The sequence below is a fragment of the Lissotriton helveticus genome, chromosome 4_1, assembly GCF_964261635.1.
Source record: "Lissotriton helveticus chromosome 4_1, aLisHel1.1, whole genome shotgun sequence".
In the NCBI taxonomy this organism is placed as follows: Eukaryota; Metazoa; Chordata; class Amphibia; order Caudata; family Salamandridae; genus Lissotriton; species Lissotriton helveticus.
In genome coordinates, this window is record NC_136063.1 from 831,462,631 (window position 1) to 831,479,327 (window position 16,697).

Sequence of the window (16,697 nt, forward strand, 5' to 3'; positions counted from 1 at the left end):
AATGGCGTTCTAGGTGTACCCCTCGCCGGAGGAGGAGTAACCCTAGGAGAAGAGGTAAGGGGAGGAGAGCCTTCCCTGAGACTCCTGGTCCGCCTGAGGTTGTAGGCCCTAGGCTGGAGAACCAGTGGCAGTCTAGTCCTGTCTTGCAGACAGGAAGAGTGGAAAATGGCCGCTATGTGCCAGGGGTTACTACCCCCCGCTCTGCGAATTGGCAAGGACCAGTGGCACCTGGGTGGCCCAGGGCCTGGTCCTGGCCGCGGACAGCTCGGGAGTACCAGTGGGGTAGCCCAGTTGGTCCGGATAGTGGTTCTAGAAGGAATCCCATGGGTTCACCGTGGCGTAGAACAGGAGGGTGTCCCTGCAGTTGCGGGCCTGCGTCCGTGTTCTATCGCCCCAAGCAGGGAAGTCCATCACGGTGGTGATTGGTCTCCCCTGCGTTTTGGCTGGAAGGGGGTTATGTTGGACTTTGGCCCTTAGGGCAGGTTCACCCCTAGACTTTTTGCGTGAAATGGTGACCTGGCAATGGTGATTTTAGGGATTCTGCGCACTTTCACTGTGTCCCAGTGGAAAGTGCGTGCGCACTCTGAGTGCATGTGCTGGGCTAGGCCTGCCCGCCCATAGGAATGCATGGGGAATGTATGTGTCCCTGGTAGTTCCTGATGCGTGGGGTGTACAGGCTTGAGTCTGGTATGTGTGAACTCGTGAGAGTGAATGCTGCGAGATGGTGTATGCAGCATGTATGTGTCTAGTAGAGAAGCGCCATTTCTAGACATGGCTGTACGTGTGCTGTGAGGGTGCTGGCGTGTGATTGGCTGGAGCTGGCTGGCATGCCAGGCTCCAGGAAGTCTGGATGGGTCTGCCCGGTGGTGAGTGGGAGATCTGCATGAGTAATGTGTGGGAGGAGTGTACCTGTGTCCTGGATGGGCTGGGTTTTCCCCACACAATGCTGGCTCCGCCCCCCTGTGGTGTGTCTAATGACCCAAGCCCTGCCAGTGAATAGAGAGGGTGGTTGAGGTAAACAGAGTACTCAAGAACCAGCTGCGACTGGTTCCGCCCCCACTCTGCACCCTTGAACAAAGGATTTCTCTGTATAAAAATGGGGCTGTGTCCCCACAGAGGTTGTTCTCTTCTAGGATCCTGAGGGGGCTGTTGCTGCTGCTGCTGGGCCAGAGGACCGCCACTTGGGGTGTCTCCCTGCCTGGAGACCCAGTGTGCTGGCTCTGGGCCCAGCCTTGCCCCCTGCCTGCTCTGAAGGACTTTTGCTGGACTCTGTTGTCCCTAGCGCTGGTGAGCGCTTCCTGATTTTCCTAGCGCCTGGGAGCGCTTTGTTTTGCTTATAGCGCTGAGCGCGCTTTATTGCGACCCCCTAGCGCTGAGAGCGCGCTCTATTTCCTGCAAGCGCCTCGGGGCGCTTTATGGTTCAGAGCCGGTGCCCACCCGGCATTTGCCCCGGTCGCTACTGCATTCGCGAGTGCCACCTCGCTTATTTGGGATTAATTTGTCCCCTGGCAGGTGCCCACCCTGCCCGGGACATTGCCCCTCGAGATTCACCGCCGCAGCCCGGGGTGTTTAAAAACGTTGCCGGGCCGCTGCCAAGTGCGACCCGGAAGTGCCCGCCTCCCTGCGAGGAGCCGCGCTGCAATTGGCTGCCCGGCCGGAAGCCAGGCAACCTGTGGGCGGGACTGCGGGACAACCGGAAGCGGACGGGAGGCCACCCCGCGCTCCGGCAAGAGAATTTGCCCGCAACCGGCACCTTCCACGGGGCTCCCAGGAGTGAGGGAGAGCCCCGTGGTGACCGGCCTGAAGGAGAGGGAGCCCCCGTGCAGAGCCGCCCAAAGCCGAGGAGCAGCCCCTGTGAGGAGAGCCCCGGACCTCCGCAGCCAGACCCGGTGAGTGCCTGGAAAGGGAGAGGGGCGTCGGGACACATTGTCGGTGTCCGCCCCTCCCCCGTAGCGCGACCTCGCGCTTTGTGATTTAGAGCCCCGAGAGGCTCGTAAAGGCGGGGGCATTTACTGTATGTGAGCCCGAGAGGCTCAGGGGGCATATCGTGTGTTCGAGCCCCGGGGCTCCGGGGGCATAATTTGTTAGTTGAGCCCGAGAGGCTCCAAAGTGCCCACTATTATTTTAAGAGCCCCAGAGAGGCTCTAGGTGCCCCAATTTTGCTTCGAGTCCCCAGGAGGGGGACTCCAACGGCGGCCATGATTGATTTCGAGCCTAGAGAGGCTCAGGGGGCCATTCTGTTTGTTTAGAGCCACGAGGCTCTTGGGGGACACAAGTGCTTTGTCCAGAGCCTGAGAGGCTCCAACGTTTCCCCACCAGCATTGCACCAGTTGCCCAGCACTTTGTGGGCAACTGCCACGTTTAGGCCCCCTGACATTGGGACAGTTCTGGTGTTCCTGCCTATGGACAGTCACAGGTGGTGACTTGTGAGTTTGGCGCCATTGTTATTGTTATGCACCTCTGAATGTATTGTTGATGCATCATGTGTTTTCCTCCCTTACACCTCTGAATGAATGTTATGCATTGCATCATGTGTTTTACTCTTACACCCCTACAGGTATTGTGATACATAGGTGGTTGTTTTCTCCCTAGTACAGGTGGTGCTAGTGAGGTCCTGTTACCAGTAGTTACTGGTTGTGTGCTATTTTGTGCTATATTCTATGTACTAAGTGCTATTTCTGAAAGTGCTACTTCTGATTCCTGACAGTGGTCCAGGTGGCCCTGTCTTGTAAATATCCCCTTGTAAATTCTGCCCGTGCCTCTGGCACATTGTAAAGTGTGTTTTATCTAATGTGTTTTGGTGTAATACAAAGGCTATTTTTATATAACCTTGTGTGGAGTTTCCTTTGTGGTGGGCCTTTGGTTGTTGTTGCTGGGGTGCGTGCGCAAATACTTAGCCTACATCGCCTCCAAGTTTAGCCTTGCTGCTCGCGCCACGTTACCTAGAGGGTGAGTAGGGGTTATCTTGGCGTGTAACTCCCTTGCCCTGACTTGGGTGTGGTGGTCTCTGACTGACTTTGGCGAAAGCCCTGGCCAGCCGGGGATCCCATTTCCAACACCCGATGATGAAGCATGTCACACACTTCGGTGTGTGAGTGAGGGCAGTATTCTCAAAACAAAGAATGTTATTGTTTTGTGGAATGCTTAGGGTTTTCCCTATTCCGGTTTCCTTTTCTTGATTTTCCTCTACACCCCTTTACGTGTGTACAATTACTATTCAGGTGGTTCGGGGTGTGAGAGCTTTAGACACAATTGACCCTCTCCCCTTATTTGTGTTAAATGACACTACCATGGACTGACTGGGCTTGCTCAGCACAGGACCGACCTATCCCTGGTACATGATTCGCACCAAGAGCAAGAATTTCAATGGGCTCCTGCTAGGAAGCATGGTAGCCAAGAACCCTTACTTATATACCTTTATCATGTTTTTTTTTTTTTTTATCGAACCTTTATTTGTAGCAAATCATAGTACATAGATGGGCCTACAACCATCGCGGCCGGCCGCTAGTAAAGTCAAAACATTGCGAGCGATAAGCAGTGTGGCAACAATTCAAGATACAGGATAATATAGTAACAATACAGAATTCGGATGCGGTATAGCAGCTCGAGTAAGGATATGAAAGGTTCATTTTACTAATAAAGAGCAAGAAGAAGCGTCACGCAGTCACACGCAGTCCCACGATAGTGCGTAAATCAGGATAAATGAAACAGTGTCTATACGATGAGGGGGGCCCCAGGGGACAAAATATACATAACAGGAGAAGCAAAGGCACAGCCCCAGCATATGACAGGTCCAGACCCACCCTTCAGCACCATACACACCGCAAGAAACACAGGCAACGACGACAACTGAAAAAAGAAAGACTAAAGGGCCATAATAACGAACACAAACATACGCCCCACCCGCAACCCCCCACCCTGCACACCCGCAGAAGGTCATGGCCTACCCCCCAGCCGCGTGCCTGTCGCCCTAATAGAACCCGAAATATAGAGAGATAGAAAAGAAAGAAAACAAAAAGAAAAAGAAAGAAAGAAATGTAGGAGGACCCCCAGTGCGCCGCTCGGCCCCGCCCTGCACCCCAACACTAGGAAAATCCCAAAAAGGAGTCAATACCACAAAGAAGATCAATAGAGCCTGGGTATAGGAACAAAGAAATAGCAATCACAGATATCCACGACACCGCCCGTCAACAATAAAGCAAATAGAGGACAGGCCACCTCAGCCCTGACCCTGTCTGATAAGAATATTGCCTGAAGTTCTATCAATAAGCAATGGGAAGCACAGTCTCGAAGGTCCAAACAGGATAGGCGGGCCCGGACAGAACAAGGCCATAAAAGAGCATAATAATTCAAAGCCACCCAAATACAGACAGTAAAGAGAAGGCAACCACAGCGCCGGTCCCATGAACTTCCAAAAGCTGGCACAAAAGAACAGCATCCAGGAGGAGAAAGTAAAATAGTCCGGCCGTAGCCGCGAACCCCCGGGGCCAGTCCAAGAAGAAAAACAGCGCTCCACTCCCAGCCGCCAGTCAAACATGTGCCCCGAGGACAAAGTCATACAGGCGATCAAGACGGCCAGCACGGGCAAAGAAGTCTGGGCTCCAAGCGGTCAGAGGAACCCTCGAGGAACCAGAACCTTCCCCACAGAGGCAGCAGCAGGGTCAGTGGCCGACTCCCGGAGTAGGACCATGGTCGACATAGGTGGCGAAACAGCGAAGGCATCCAGTCCCATACCCAGGACTCGGGCGTAGCAATCAACAGTCTCCTGCAAAGTCGTTAAGGCAGCCAACACATCTCGGGGTGTGAACTCCGTCGTGCGATGCGGGCATCCCTGTCCCATCTCTGCAACAGCCGCCCGGCTCGGACGTGAGCCGCAAAGAAAGGCGCCAGCCGCCATCTTGAGTTGATCGGCGCCGGTCCCCTGCACAGATCCAGGGAGCGGGCCGCACCGTGGGGTCATCGCAGGATGCATCTCCAGGACAAACAAATTGTGGGGCAGGGTCCAGAAAGGAGAGCCACCAAAAGGCTAAAGTCCTGCCGGGCCCCTGGAGCCGCCCACCTATATCAGAGCGATCTCCGGTTATGCCTGGGGAACAAACGTTGGGGAGGGGGCAGGAGTCAAGCGCCCCCTCCGACCCCACGCCGCCACTCTGTCCCACGAGGGTCCACGTCGATCAGTTCGTGTCGTTACCGCTGGCAGCGGTCGGTCAGAACATCGGCCCCCACCGGCGAGGCGACGCTCCACCCTCGACGGCCGTCGATGCTGCGGCCGAGGCCGGAGGCCCCGCCTAATCAACGCCCCGGTCCCACCATCACACAGGCCGCAAAGCAGACGGGGAGATTTCTCAGGATCGGCGGCACGTAGACGCTCCGGAAGCAGACGGTAGGTGTTAGCTTTCTCTCCGGAGGCAAAGGAGAGCACTTTGGGTCAGGATATTCGGCAGGATAGTCGTGTGGGGCAAAGGGGCTCGCGGAGCCGAGCGACTATGCGGCCATTTCAGATGGCTGCTTGGCTCCTCCCCTTTATCATGTTTTAACAGTTTCAAGGAGCAGCATATAAAGCCGCAAAAAGCTGTACTTCGTCTACGGCCACCTTCTCTGTGTCCAAATTCTTCTCCAAATCCGTCACTGAAAAAGAAGGATGTGAATGCATACAGTTCTCTGAACCCAACGGTCTTGGTGAGTCCTGCCAGGCACTTACTGAAACCTCCAGGACGCTTTTTCCTTGACTGGAAGTTTGAAGCTAGGACATTCTCTTGAAGTTTGCATGCCTTGTTGTGTGACCTTGCTAGTGGTTGTCATTAAACCAGTAGATGACATCCACACTGCAGCAGAGAAATGCTTATCAAGGCAAGAGGCCTCAGCTGCCACTGAGACCACCCTGGACGCATTGTTGATGCCACTAGACGTTGGTGGCACCTGGAATGTCCAGCTGATCTTTCAGGGAGTTGGAGCACCCCTGCCGCAGAAGCAAGAGGGCGCACTGTAAATCTGACATCAATAACCAGGGTAAATGTGCATGTTATATGTGACACATGAGAACTAATATGAGGCACATGTGGAAACTTCCCATATACATAACACCTCATGGCTGCTGAGCCCACATATTTTGTCCTAAGTTATGCGCAGTACAAGTGGCAAGATGAAGAGGGTATGTTTGGAGTCTTACTTGTATAAAACAAAGATGCCACTTGGTAAATTGCACAGCAAGAACACTTCAGAACGTCATCCTAGTCGAGTGGACGTCCTGCTTGTATAGGAAAAACACTAAAGGGACAGTGGCCTGGAAAAAACATTTTACTCACTTGACCATACAATATGGGCTGCTCTAGATTGCCAACTCCTAGGTGTTCAGCCACCGAGAGGGGAGGGGTGTCTCTAAAGCTCTTTCTCTGGGATGTAGCTTTGAATGCTGGAAAAAGAAAAGTGTGGAGTTTCACAAATTCTGGCAGAAGAGTTCAAGAGGGTAACCCAGAGAACTGGCCTTGAGGGTGACACGGAGAGCTGGCCTTCAGGGTGACACGGAGAGTTGGCCTTCAGGGTGACACTGAGAGCTGGCCTAGAGGGTGACACAAAGAGCTGGCCTTGAGGGTGACCCAGAGAGCTGGCCTTGAGGGTGACAGAGACTGGCCTAGAGGGTGACACAAAGAGCTGGCCTAGAGGGTGACAGAGACTGGCCTTGATGGTGACACAGACAGCTGGCCTTGAGGGTGACCCAGAGAGCTGGCCTTGAGGGTGACACAAAGAGCTGACCTTGAGGGTGACATGGCCTTGAGGGTGACCCAGAGAGCTGGCCTTGAGGGTGACAGAGACTGGCCTAGAGGGTGACACAAAGAGCTGACCTTGAGGGTGACATGGCCTTGATGGTGACACAGACAGCTGGCCTTGAGGGTGACCCAGAGAGCTGGCCTTGAGGGTCACACAGAGCTGACCTTGAGGGTGACCCGAGAGCTGGCCTTGAGGGTGACACAGGGAGCCCATATAGAGGGTGACACAAAGAACTGACCTTGAGGGTGACATGGCCTTGAGGGTGACACAGAGAGCTGGCCTTGAGGGTGACCCAGAGAGCTGGCCTTGAGGGTCGCACAGAGCTGACCTTGAGGGTGACCCGAGAGCTGGCCTTGAGGGTGACACAGGGAGCCCATATAGAGGGTGACACAAAGAGCTGGCCTTGAGGGTGACACAGACAGCTGGCCTTGAGGGTGACCCAGAGAGCTGGCCTTGAGGGTGACACAGAGAGCTGACCTTGAGGGTGGCATGGCCTTGAGGGTGACCCAGAGAGCTGGCCTTGAGGGTGACACAGGGAGCCCATATAGAGGGTGACACACAGAGCTGACCTTGAGGGTGACCCAGAGAGCTGGCCTTGAGGGTCACACAGAGCTGACCTTGAGGGTGACCCGAGAGCTGGCCTTGAGGGTGACACAGGGAGCCCATATAGAGGGTGACACAAAGAGCTGGCCTTGAGGGTGACACAGACAGCTGGCCTTGAGGGTGACCCAGAGAGCTGGCCTTGAGGGTGACCCAGAGAGCTGACCTTGAGGGTGACACGGCGAGCGGGCCTTGAGGGTGACATGAAGAGCTGGCCTTGAGGGTGACCCAGAGAGCTGGCCTTGAGGATGACACGGAGAGCTGGCCTTGAGGATGACATGGCCTTGAGGATGACACGGAGAGCTGGCCTTGAGGATGACATGGCCTTGAGGATGACACGGAGAGCTGGCCTTGAGGATGACATGGCCTTGAAGTTGACACGGAGAGCTGGCCTTGAGGGTGACGCAGAGAGCTGGCCTTGACATGGAGCACATACTCTAGAGCACAAGCAGCGAGTGATATGCCCTACACGCACTCACCACCAGAGGAAGACAAGTTGCTCTATGAGCCTTCACTAGACAGAAGATGGACCGACGAGACGGAGTTGAACACTCATACAGATGGTCCTGGGGCACGGCCACGCAAGGACTGGACTCCCTGGTATGACACGTGCTTCATGTGCCTCCGACGGTGGAGTAAATGTCCACCTCGCTGATTGAAGGTGTGGCTAAATTAAACAGGGGTATATTTCTTTGTGGTATCTTGTACATTTTATGCAATGCCACCTGTGTTACATAAACTGATTACCTTTGGCCTGAGCAAGAGCAAAAGTACCTTAAAGAGTGCCAAATCCCAGGCTGGCGCAGCTTGCAAACACTGCAGAGGCAGACACCAGACTGAGCACTGAAGAGCTTTGTGGGTGGGCAGACAAATTCACATGTTCCAATGCTAATGTTTAATTTGAAAGATTTCAAAAGGACAACAAAATGTTAAATGCAACATTGGACTTTCCTCTTCAGATGTACAGCCATATGTACAGAAAATACACCTGAAGGCGGCCTGCATCCATTGAATGGCAACTGCAAAAGCGCCATCACCGGCAATGTACTGCTAGGCACAGAAATGGCTGATAAACACTCCCTATGTCACCAGAGACATTCAGCTTGAGCGCTTTAGACGTCTTAAACTAAGGCACGCAGTAAAAACGCCACTATATAGAAAGGGAGTGTTGTTAAAGCTCTAGGAATCTTTCGGGGCCTTAAGTATAGTTTATTTTTTAGTTAATAACCTAATTCCGGGTTTGCATATCGTGCAAACATCATGTCACTGCGTTTTGCTTCCTCAAACCCAACCGTGATTTTTACTTAGGGTAATGTAGGAAGAACAGCGAGGGAGGATAATATGGCATTAGCAAAATGGCAGGAGCCTTGGCTTCCATCAATGTATATAAGGAAAATAAAACGCAAAATATTACACTCGACTCCTGTCAAAAACGTTGCATGGCGAGTTTGCTGTCCTTTTAAATCTGATTTCACTTTCTGCCTCAGGCGATTGGATTAAAAAATCACTGTCACTTACCAATGCTCTCCTCACAGACACTATCCGATTCAAAGAACATTACCAATCAAAGGTACAGACAGTGCGCACCCAAGCTGTGAGGTACCGTCCCAGTACCACAGATTGAGTACTGGGGACTGCTAGGGGTGTGCGGACAGAGAAATCTCTTCTGAAGCCAGTGCAGGCTTCAGAGAGGCAAACCTTGGGGGGCGTCCGCCTGCTGGTGTAAGCTCTTTCACACAGATAGTACATTGCCCCTGCCACCCCTAACATGGCTGCTTCAAAGGGATGGGAGCCGAGCAGGGACGCGGTCTGAATGGTTGCAAATGGCGATGGGATAGCCATCCTGGAAAAGAGACTGGCTATCCTAGGAACCTGGACAGTGGGCAGAAAAGAGGGACAATGCAAGTACCTGCGAGTCATCTTGAAAATAAAAAAAAGCACATCTACCCCTATGAAGCAGTGGGTGGATCATTAAAGAGCTCTCCTTCAAACGAACTTCTTATTATCTAATTCTACTACACCACGAGCACAAGTGTCCAATCATATTCTAAGTGCTATCTGCTGGCAGGACAAGTCGGGGGACAAACTGCACAGCAGCCTCTGACAGACTAAAAATTGTATTTTCATGAAGGTGGGAAAAAACTACAGCTCTAACATACTGGTCCGCAATTCACCCTATATTTGTCTCAGTAAAGATCAAAAACAGCGGGTGGTTTATTAAGAGAGCAATTTACATACTGGTAATCTTTTTCTTTTCACTAGAAATTTCGACAACATGATTCGAGAGTAGCGATTGGTCACCCAGTTGTGCCTAAAGTCTAATTTGTTAATCTGTTTGATGGTATGTTTAACTCGCGAACACTAGAGGGCGCTCTTGCCAAAGATAATTCACTAAGAGATAAATAGAGTGTCCGTCTATTATTAGCAAGTGTTTATTTTGCAGGCAGGCAGAGATATGCTTGTAAATATTGGTTTATAGCTTTATTGCCTCTTAATTAATCCCTACCTAGAGAGTCATTTGATCTGCGCAATCTGGAACGTAGGCAGTTTGTTTTCGTCTGGCATGTGTTTGTTCTGATGCCTCTGTTCACACAAAGGGAAGGATTCCAGCTAGTGAGTTCCCTGACCTTAGATTGCACCTCCGCTAACAGTACAGATTAAAGAATCTTTAAGAGGGCTTTGGGAAAAAAAATTGAGAATTCAGTTGATTGAAATATTCAAATAAAATACTTTGGTGCCTATGCTGTTTACTCAGAGACTGAACGACCTAATCAATAGGTAGTAGAAACGTAGGCCCACTGCTGCTGCGGGTACAATTTCAAACACAGAATAATACAATAAAAACCCCTGTACTTTCCCCGAGTTACTTTAATGTGATCAATGAACAGACCCCGCCTAATGCTGAATTGTTTGGAGGCTCAAAAGTGATGTGTAAGAAGAAAAAGTAATGTAGTAGTAGTCAGATCTAGCTGAACTAGTATAGTACAATTCTGCCACGAACATCCCCCCCTGTGACTGTTGGTTCAGTCCAAAGCCTTGACGGTGTTCTTTCAGGGACTGAACTGCTTGGGCACAATGTCTTAATGTTGGGTGAACAGCTAGGATGTGGCGCCCTGACAGGACTGCCCCCGCCTTTAATGACGCCACTAACAGATAAACGCTGCTCACAGCGCCTAGACTCCACGCCATCCCTATGCCATAAGCATGCAAGACTATCCTTCGGGTGAAAGGAACATTCCCAGCCTTGTCCAAAGGCCTTCATTCAATTGAAACGGAAAAGGACACGGGACAGAACAGCCTTAAATGAAATGGTTCTAACACTAAAATCCTAGTCATTGCCTCTCCCATCAGAAAGATGATTGTTTTGGGGTGAGCAACGTACCCTGCGTAGTGTGCTATGTGTGGGGGACACAGAGCACACGTACACCTCACAAGACCAGCAGGTTGTACACATGGGCTGGTACCTTCATGAAAATCAGGAACGAGGTATGCACTTGTGTACAAATTCCTTGAGTTACAAGGCCAAGGGGTGCCCGTCAAGTGTGTGAAAGTCACACAGTGAGTGTACGTTGCTAGCACAGGGCGTGCGGCTGTGGCAAAGGTCTCGTTAAACAGTTTACACAACGCACAGGTATAAGAACTGTGCAAGATTAAGGTATACAAAGTGTCCACAAGCTCACTCAGCAAGCACTCCCCCGCATCACCCCAATGCAGTAAGGAGCATAGGAGTCTCATGTGATGAGAAATCGCAGCCTCAAAGCCAGGACAGGAGCAGCAGCAAAAAAATACTCCAAGCAGCAGATGCGCCTTAAAAAGGCCGCTCCTTTCCTAAGCCCATCTAACCAGCTCATGGTGGTCGGCAGGCTTGCCAACCCAGGCCTTGAATGCCGCAAAGCCCTCCATGGCGGCCTGCACCTTACCAACTGAAAGGCTGGAATGCAAATTCAGCCTGGAAAAACAATGCCTCCCTGGGGCCCTGCGCAGGCCAGGGCTGTATTAAAAACCGCGCGCATCGCCACCAAATGCCTGAAAAGGGTTAGCCACAAATACCGCCAGGGCAAGATGCAGCATCCGTGCTGGAGCCAAGTCATGGCTGCCAAGGTCACCCTGGCCTGGAATCACAGGGAATGGTCAATGCAGCCGCGACCCCACCTTGGCACCTAGAGGTGTGTATACCGCTCCCCTGAGCGCCTAGAAGCAATTCAGTTTTGATGTGTGTGCGCACTCCCTGTTCCCTTATTGCTGCTAGAATGACATCCCATTAGATAAGAAATGTCATCAAGGTAAGTGCTGCAGAGATCGGTGGGTAACCTGCAGTCACACATTTAAAAACTCCCCATCCATAGTGATAACTGAAAATGGGTAACAGTGAAAATCTGTCAAGAGTGCCACGAATCTGATGCACAGCGAAAAAGCACTTTTTAAAATAAGTGTTACGTTAACTTTGGCATTTCAAAGCTGATGGGGGCTGGACAGAGACTGCCCGGCAGAAGATCAAGTTTTTATTGGACGCTTCATAAGCAGTACTAAGGGGTGCCCAGACTGCCCCATCACTTAGCAGTGTGAGAGAAGCGCTGTGTGACAGTGCCTGCCTCTGAGAAGAGAGGCACTACACCAGCCCCCTTCTGAAAGGGTGGAGCCCTTTCTACCGCAGCACTGAAGGAACCGAAGGGCAGCAGCGCCACACGGTTGGCAGGAAGGAGACTTTTCCTTTTCAACCTCTCTCCACCTGCCAGGAACGCCTGGGTGGAAATATTTACACCACGTAGGGGCTGGCTGAGAAACCAGCGAGTGAGTCACCGAGCTGCCTTTTATTGTGCAGAGGAGTACAACTCACCCCCAGTGATGCATCTCCTGCCCGCAAACAGCTGCTGAAAGCACAAGTACGGCCGCTTTAAACTCGGCGTCTAGGGCACTATGGAAAAAGTGCCTAGTGTGCAACTTTGGAGTCAGATGCACATTTATATATACATAAATACAAATTTGAAGATATAGAGATACAGTAAGGACGTTCAAAATACCAGCGTTAACAGAGTTTAGTGTTGAAGGCACAAGCTAGCTGGACCTGTAACCTGTCCCATAAAATGCATACTCCCCAACTAATATGGGGTCCGTGTGGAAACAAAAGAAAAAAACATCCAAATCATACCTGGACGTATTTTTTAATTTCCTAGCTGAACTGGTCCTGCTTTCAGAAGCACGGCACGCATGAACCCATCTCACAAACACCCCTGGATGATGCTTTATTGGCCTACAGCCTCCTGCAGTCGGTCCCTGCTCCATCACACTGACCAGGGCCCCAGGCAGACACCATATACTTACAAGGGACCGCGAGCTCTGCTTGCAGGGCGGCAGGAACTGTCGCACATTGGTAGGGGTCTCTTTTTCAATGGAGTGCCGTCTCTGCGGAGGCTGCCGTCTCTCCGGCTGTGGGGTGGACGATATGGGCAGGAACTTCGGAGGCACTGAAAGATTAAACAAAAATGTGACCCAGGCCTCTGAAAAGCTTCCGAGACACCCGCAGAAACGCTGCAGACGGATAGACCAATGTAAATCTAACAGTACATAAAATATTCACGAGTGATCGTGTTCACAATATATGCACAAAAGAGGTGTAAAATAGGTTTAAAAATGTCCCCATTGTGGGTGTTCTAAATTGACCAAATCACTCTATAAGTATATTTTTTAGTTATACAGCTGTTTTTAAATCAAACTCAGTAAAAAAGACAAAAACACAAAATCCAATTTTCTACCTTTTCACAAATGTCCTGGAACTGCTACAACTAGTACTTTAAGTTCATCTTAACATACAATACATTAAGAAATAACTTTTCCAGGATGTGAAGCCTCTTGTGCACATACTATTCAGCATATGGAAGGACAAAGATACGTTACCCCGTTTTAGACCGAGGCAGAAAGGAGAAAAAATATAATCTCCAAAGTCTCTATGAAAATACTGTGAAGGAAGCTGTAAAATGTACGTTGACGTTTCTGAGTTCTTATTTTATATGAGAAGGAAATATCTCTCTGTTCAGCAGTGATTACAACACCAAAGTCAAGGGAGCCAGCCAGCTCATACCACAGCGGTCTGCCGTTGCTGATCTGACGAGGAGATGTGGCCTTGGCCCTTGTGGCTAGAGCTGCCGACCGTGGAACAGGGGAAGCAGGTTTGAATCTCGGCCTTGGCTCAACAGCCTGTGATTCTGGGCAAATCACCTAACTCCCCTCCCCGCCCCCCCCCCCCCCAACTCCTCCAGGGTGTCTAAAAACATGTGCAACTCCTTCTGCTGTTCACATGAAGAACTCTAATGCCCCCTAAGCCAACTTTGTAGTATATGAAACCACAAATAAAAATGAGCTGACCAGGACACGATTATTGGACTCACTTAGATGTTCTACACCTTATCATCATGCATGATTCAACACTTTTTTCAGGTTCCTTGGTATTCACACATTTCTTGCACGACCTTGATTATATTAAAGATGATAGGAATCCAAGAGCCTAGAAGATTTACATGTAGAATTACCATCAGTGGAGAAAACCAGATCTTGTACTTTTAAACACTTACTTCTTCGGAGGACAGGGCCATCCGGCAAAGTTTCTTCTGCTTGCGAAGGCGACGTGCTGCTGGTGCTTGCTGATTTGTGCGTGGACTCTTCCTAAAAGAGGATAAATAGGGAAAACTGAAAACCTTTCTACACAAAAGAATGTTTTTTCCTCGTTGACTTTTGGTCTCTCAATGATTCATACAAAGATGAATGGCTTTTAATCTTATTTACACAGAATCCTACTTTTAGTTCCACAAAAATAGTCCATATCCAGCAAATATACTTACAATCCCCTCCAGAAGAGTAGTTAGACCACAGCTGGGTGCAAATATACCAGCCTGACAACCAAACAAAGACTCACCCTCAGTATAACACCAGGAAAGAAAAGAGCGAAGCAATACAGGATTTTCACCAAGAAAGCGTCCTAAAAGTGAGCCTACCTGAAATGCTAATTTATTGTTAAATCTTTAAATGAAAATGCTAATTTATTGTTAAATCTTTACATGAAAATGCTAATTTATTGTTAAATCTTGCAATAAATGTGTTGCCATAGAAACACCCTCTTCGTTGATATGACTATTACATTAAAATCTACAAAGTGGTGTGATTGACTCCACACAACTACACAGTATCAGCTACAAACATTTACAACCAAAACGCATGAACTATGAATCCAAGTATTCAGCAAACAGTAGAAGCGCAAAGACAACCTGCACAGACAGAAGCCATTCCAAGATGGACAGACTGGCTCACAACAAGCATGGTGCTTGCGGGAGCTGTACATCAATGCGTCTGATGGATCACGTCTACGTACTCTTGGGATTGGACTACTATTGCCCGATCTCTGCACTGCTCCACTGTGGGGTTTACTACACTAACAGAATCCCAAATGACATGTAAGGTGAGTGCCGCTTAAGAAGGCATTTACAGCAGCTTGATCAGGAACTGATAAAGGCGAAGTCATCTGATCAGACCTGCTAATGGTTTTGGACAAGGACACCTTAAGAGAAAATAACAATACACGGTTACCCTAGCGCTTTAGCTACTGAAGACCTTTGGCTAAAGGTGCCAAGAAGACAAGCACAATGAATTTGTTGGTGCCTTAAATTTCTTTCCTTCTACAACAAAGCTTTTGGATACTCTGTTGCCTAACTGCAAGGGCTTAAAGAAGGTTTACAAGTGAAGCAACAGCGCAACCTATCTTTGGGAGGGAAAAGTATAGACTATTTGTTTCACTTATGGGTATTTCTCTGTATTCCTAATTTGTGAAAACAATGGTGGGGTTTAATTTGCAAACATGTCCCCTGGATTCACTGTAGAATTAGCAATCAAAAGTGGAAACCCACCAATAAATGAGGGTCTGAGAAGTAAATTCACTAGACTGGAAAGACTGACAAAGAGCAAATTGTCAAAAATGGTGGGATGGGGCCACCTTAAAACGATACATCAGATTGGGTAGAATACCGAGGTGCCTCAGCGATCATCTTTTAACTACACAAGATTGTCTAGAGACAGCAATGGTGATATGTTTTAGTAAAACAACATGGGTTTCCACAGGCTCGAGGACTATATTTGAGCCGCTCTTTGCGATAATACATACTGTCACAAAGGGTAGCGGACATCTGATGTTAGTGATGGATATCTTTTATTCCCAACTTCTATACACTTGTTTGTTTCGCAGCCCTGAAGAAGGCGCTGCGCATGACAAGGGTGACGAAACACGTGTTGGCTAAGGATCTCAAGATTAAACTGAAGTGATTGCCTCAACGGAGGAACAAGAGTGTTTTTTATTATTGCCATTGATACACAATACATGCTGTCGGCGTGTGAAAGGGATTGTTGTTTTAGTTTGCCCTGGATGCAATATAGTACCACGTAAGGAGGAATGCCACCCCTCCCCCCCCCACCAAGTCCTCAAAAGGCAAGCGACGAAGCAGTAGAGGTACTAAGAAGAGACTAGACCAGACACCCCGGTTATGCACTTATCTTTCTGTTATGGAATCTCTGCTGCCCTTGCTGTTTTTGCCAAGTCTTGCTCTAAGTGTACTGCGGAGCTCTCCAGACCCCTAACTGCCTTCACGGACCCGCCCGCCTGTCTCCCGCAGCTTGACCGCTCTGATTCCAGCTAGAGCGGGGCTGCCGAGAGGAGACCGGCGAGGGGCCAACTACATCCCCCAGAAGCCCTTGCTGGGGTCCGTGTCACCGGGGAGCGCCAGGCGGCGCATTTAAATCGCATCAGCCCCATTGAGTGGGGGAATCTCTGCTGCCCTTGCTGTTTTTGCCAAGTTTTGCTCCAAGTGTACTGCGGAGCTCTCCAGACCCCTAACTGCCTTCACGGACCCGCCCGCCTGTCTCCCGCAGCCTGACCGCTCTGATTCCAGCTAGAGCGGGGCTGCCGAGAGGAGACCGGCGAGGGGCCAACTACATCCCCCAGAAGCCCTTGCTGGGGTCCGTGTCACCGGGGAGCGCCAGGCGGCGCATTTAAATCGCATCAGCCCCATCGAGTGGGGGAATCTCTGCTGCCCTTGCTGTTTTTGCCAAGTCTTGCTCTAAGTGTACTGCGGAGCTCTCCAGACCCCTAACTGCCTTCACGGACCCACCCGCCTGTCTCCCGCAGCCTGACCGCTCTGATTCCAGCTAGAGCGAGGCTGCCGAGAGGAGACCGGCGAGGGGCCAACTACATCCCCCAGAAGCCCTTGTTGGGGTCCGAGTCACCGGGGAGCGCCAGGCGGCGCATTTAAATCGCATCAGCCCCGCCTCGCGGGACGCCGGGCGAAGCC

The 16,697-nt window shown here is 50.4% G+C and overlaps 1 protein-coding gene across 4 annotated transcripts in view; it reads right to left on the reverse strand.

Annotated features, from left to right (window-relative positions):
• Positions 1 to 16,697, reverse strand: part of SPIRE1 (spire type actin nucleation factor 1) — a 579,327-nt gene that overhangs the window by 56,431 nt on the left and 506,199 nt on the right. For all 4 annotated transcript variants that reach the window (XM_078687482.1, XM_078687481.1, XM_078687480.1 and 1 more), the window contains 2 exons: positions 13,938 to 14,028; positions 12,691 to 12,833 (listed from right to left, as the gene is read on the reverse strand). In XM_078687482.1, the coding sequence (XP_078543608.1) occupies positions 12,691 to 12,833; positions 13,938 to 14,028 (234 nt within the window). The remainder of the gene's footprint in view (positions 1 to 12,690; positions 12,834 to 13,937; positions 14,029 to 16,697) is intronic.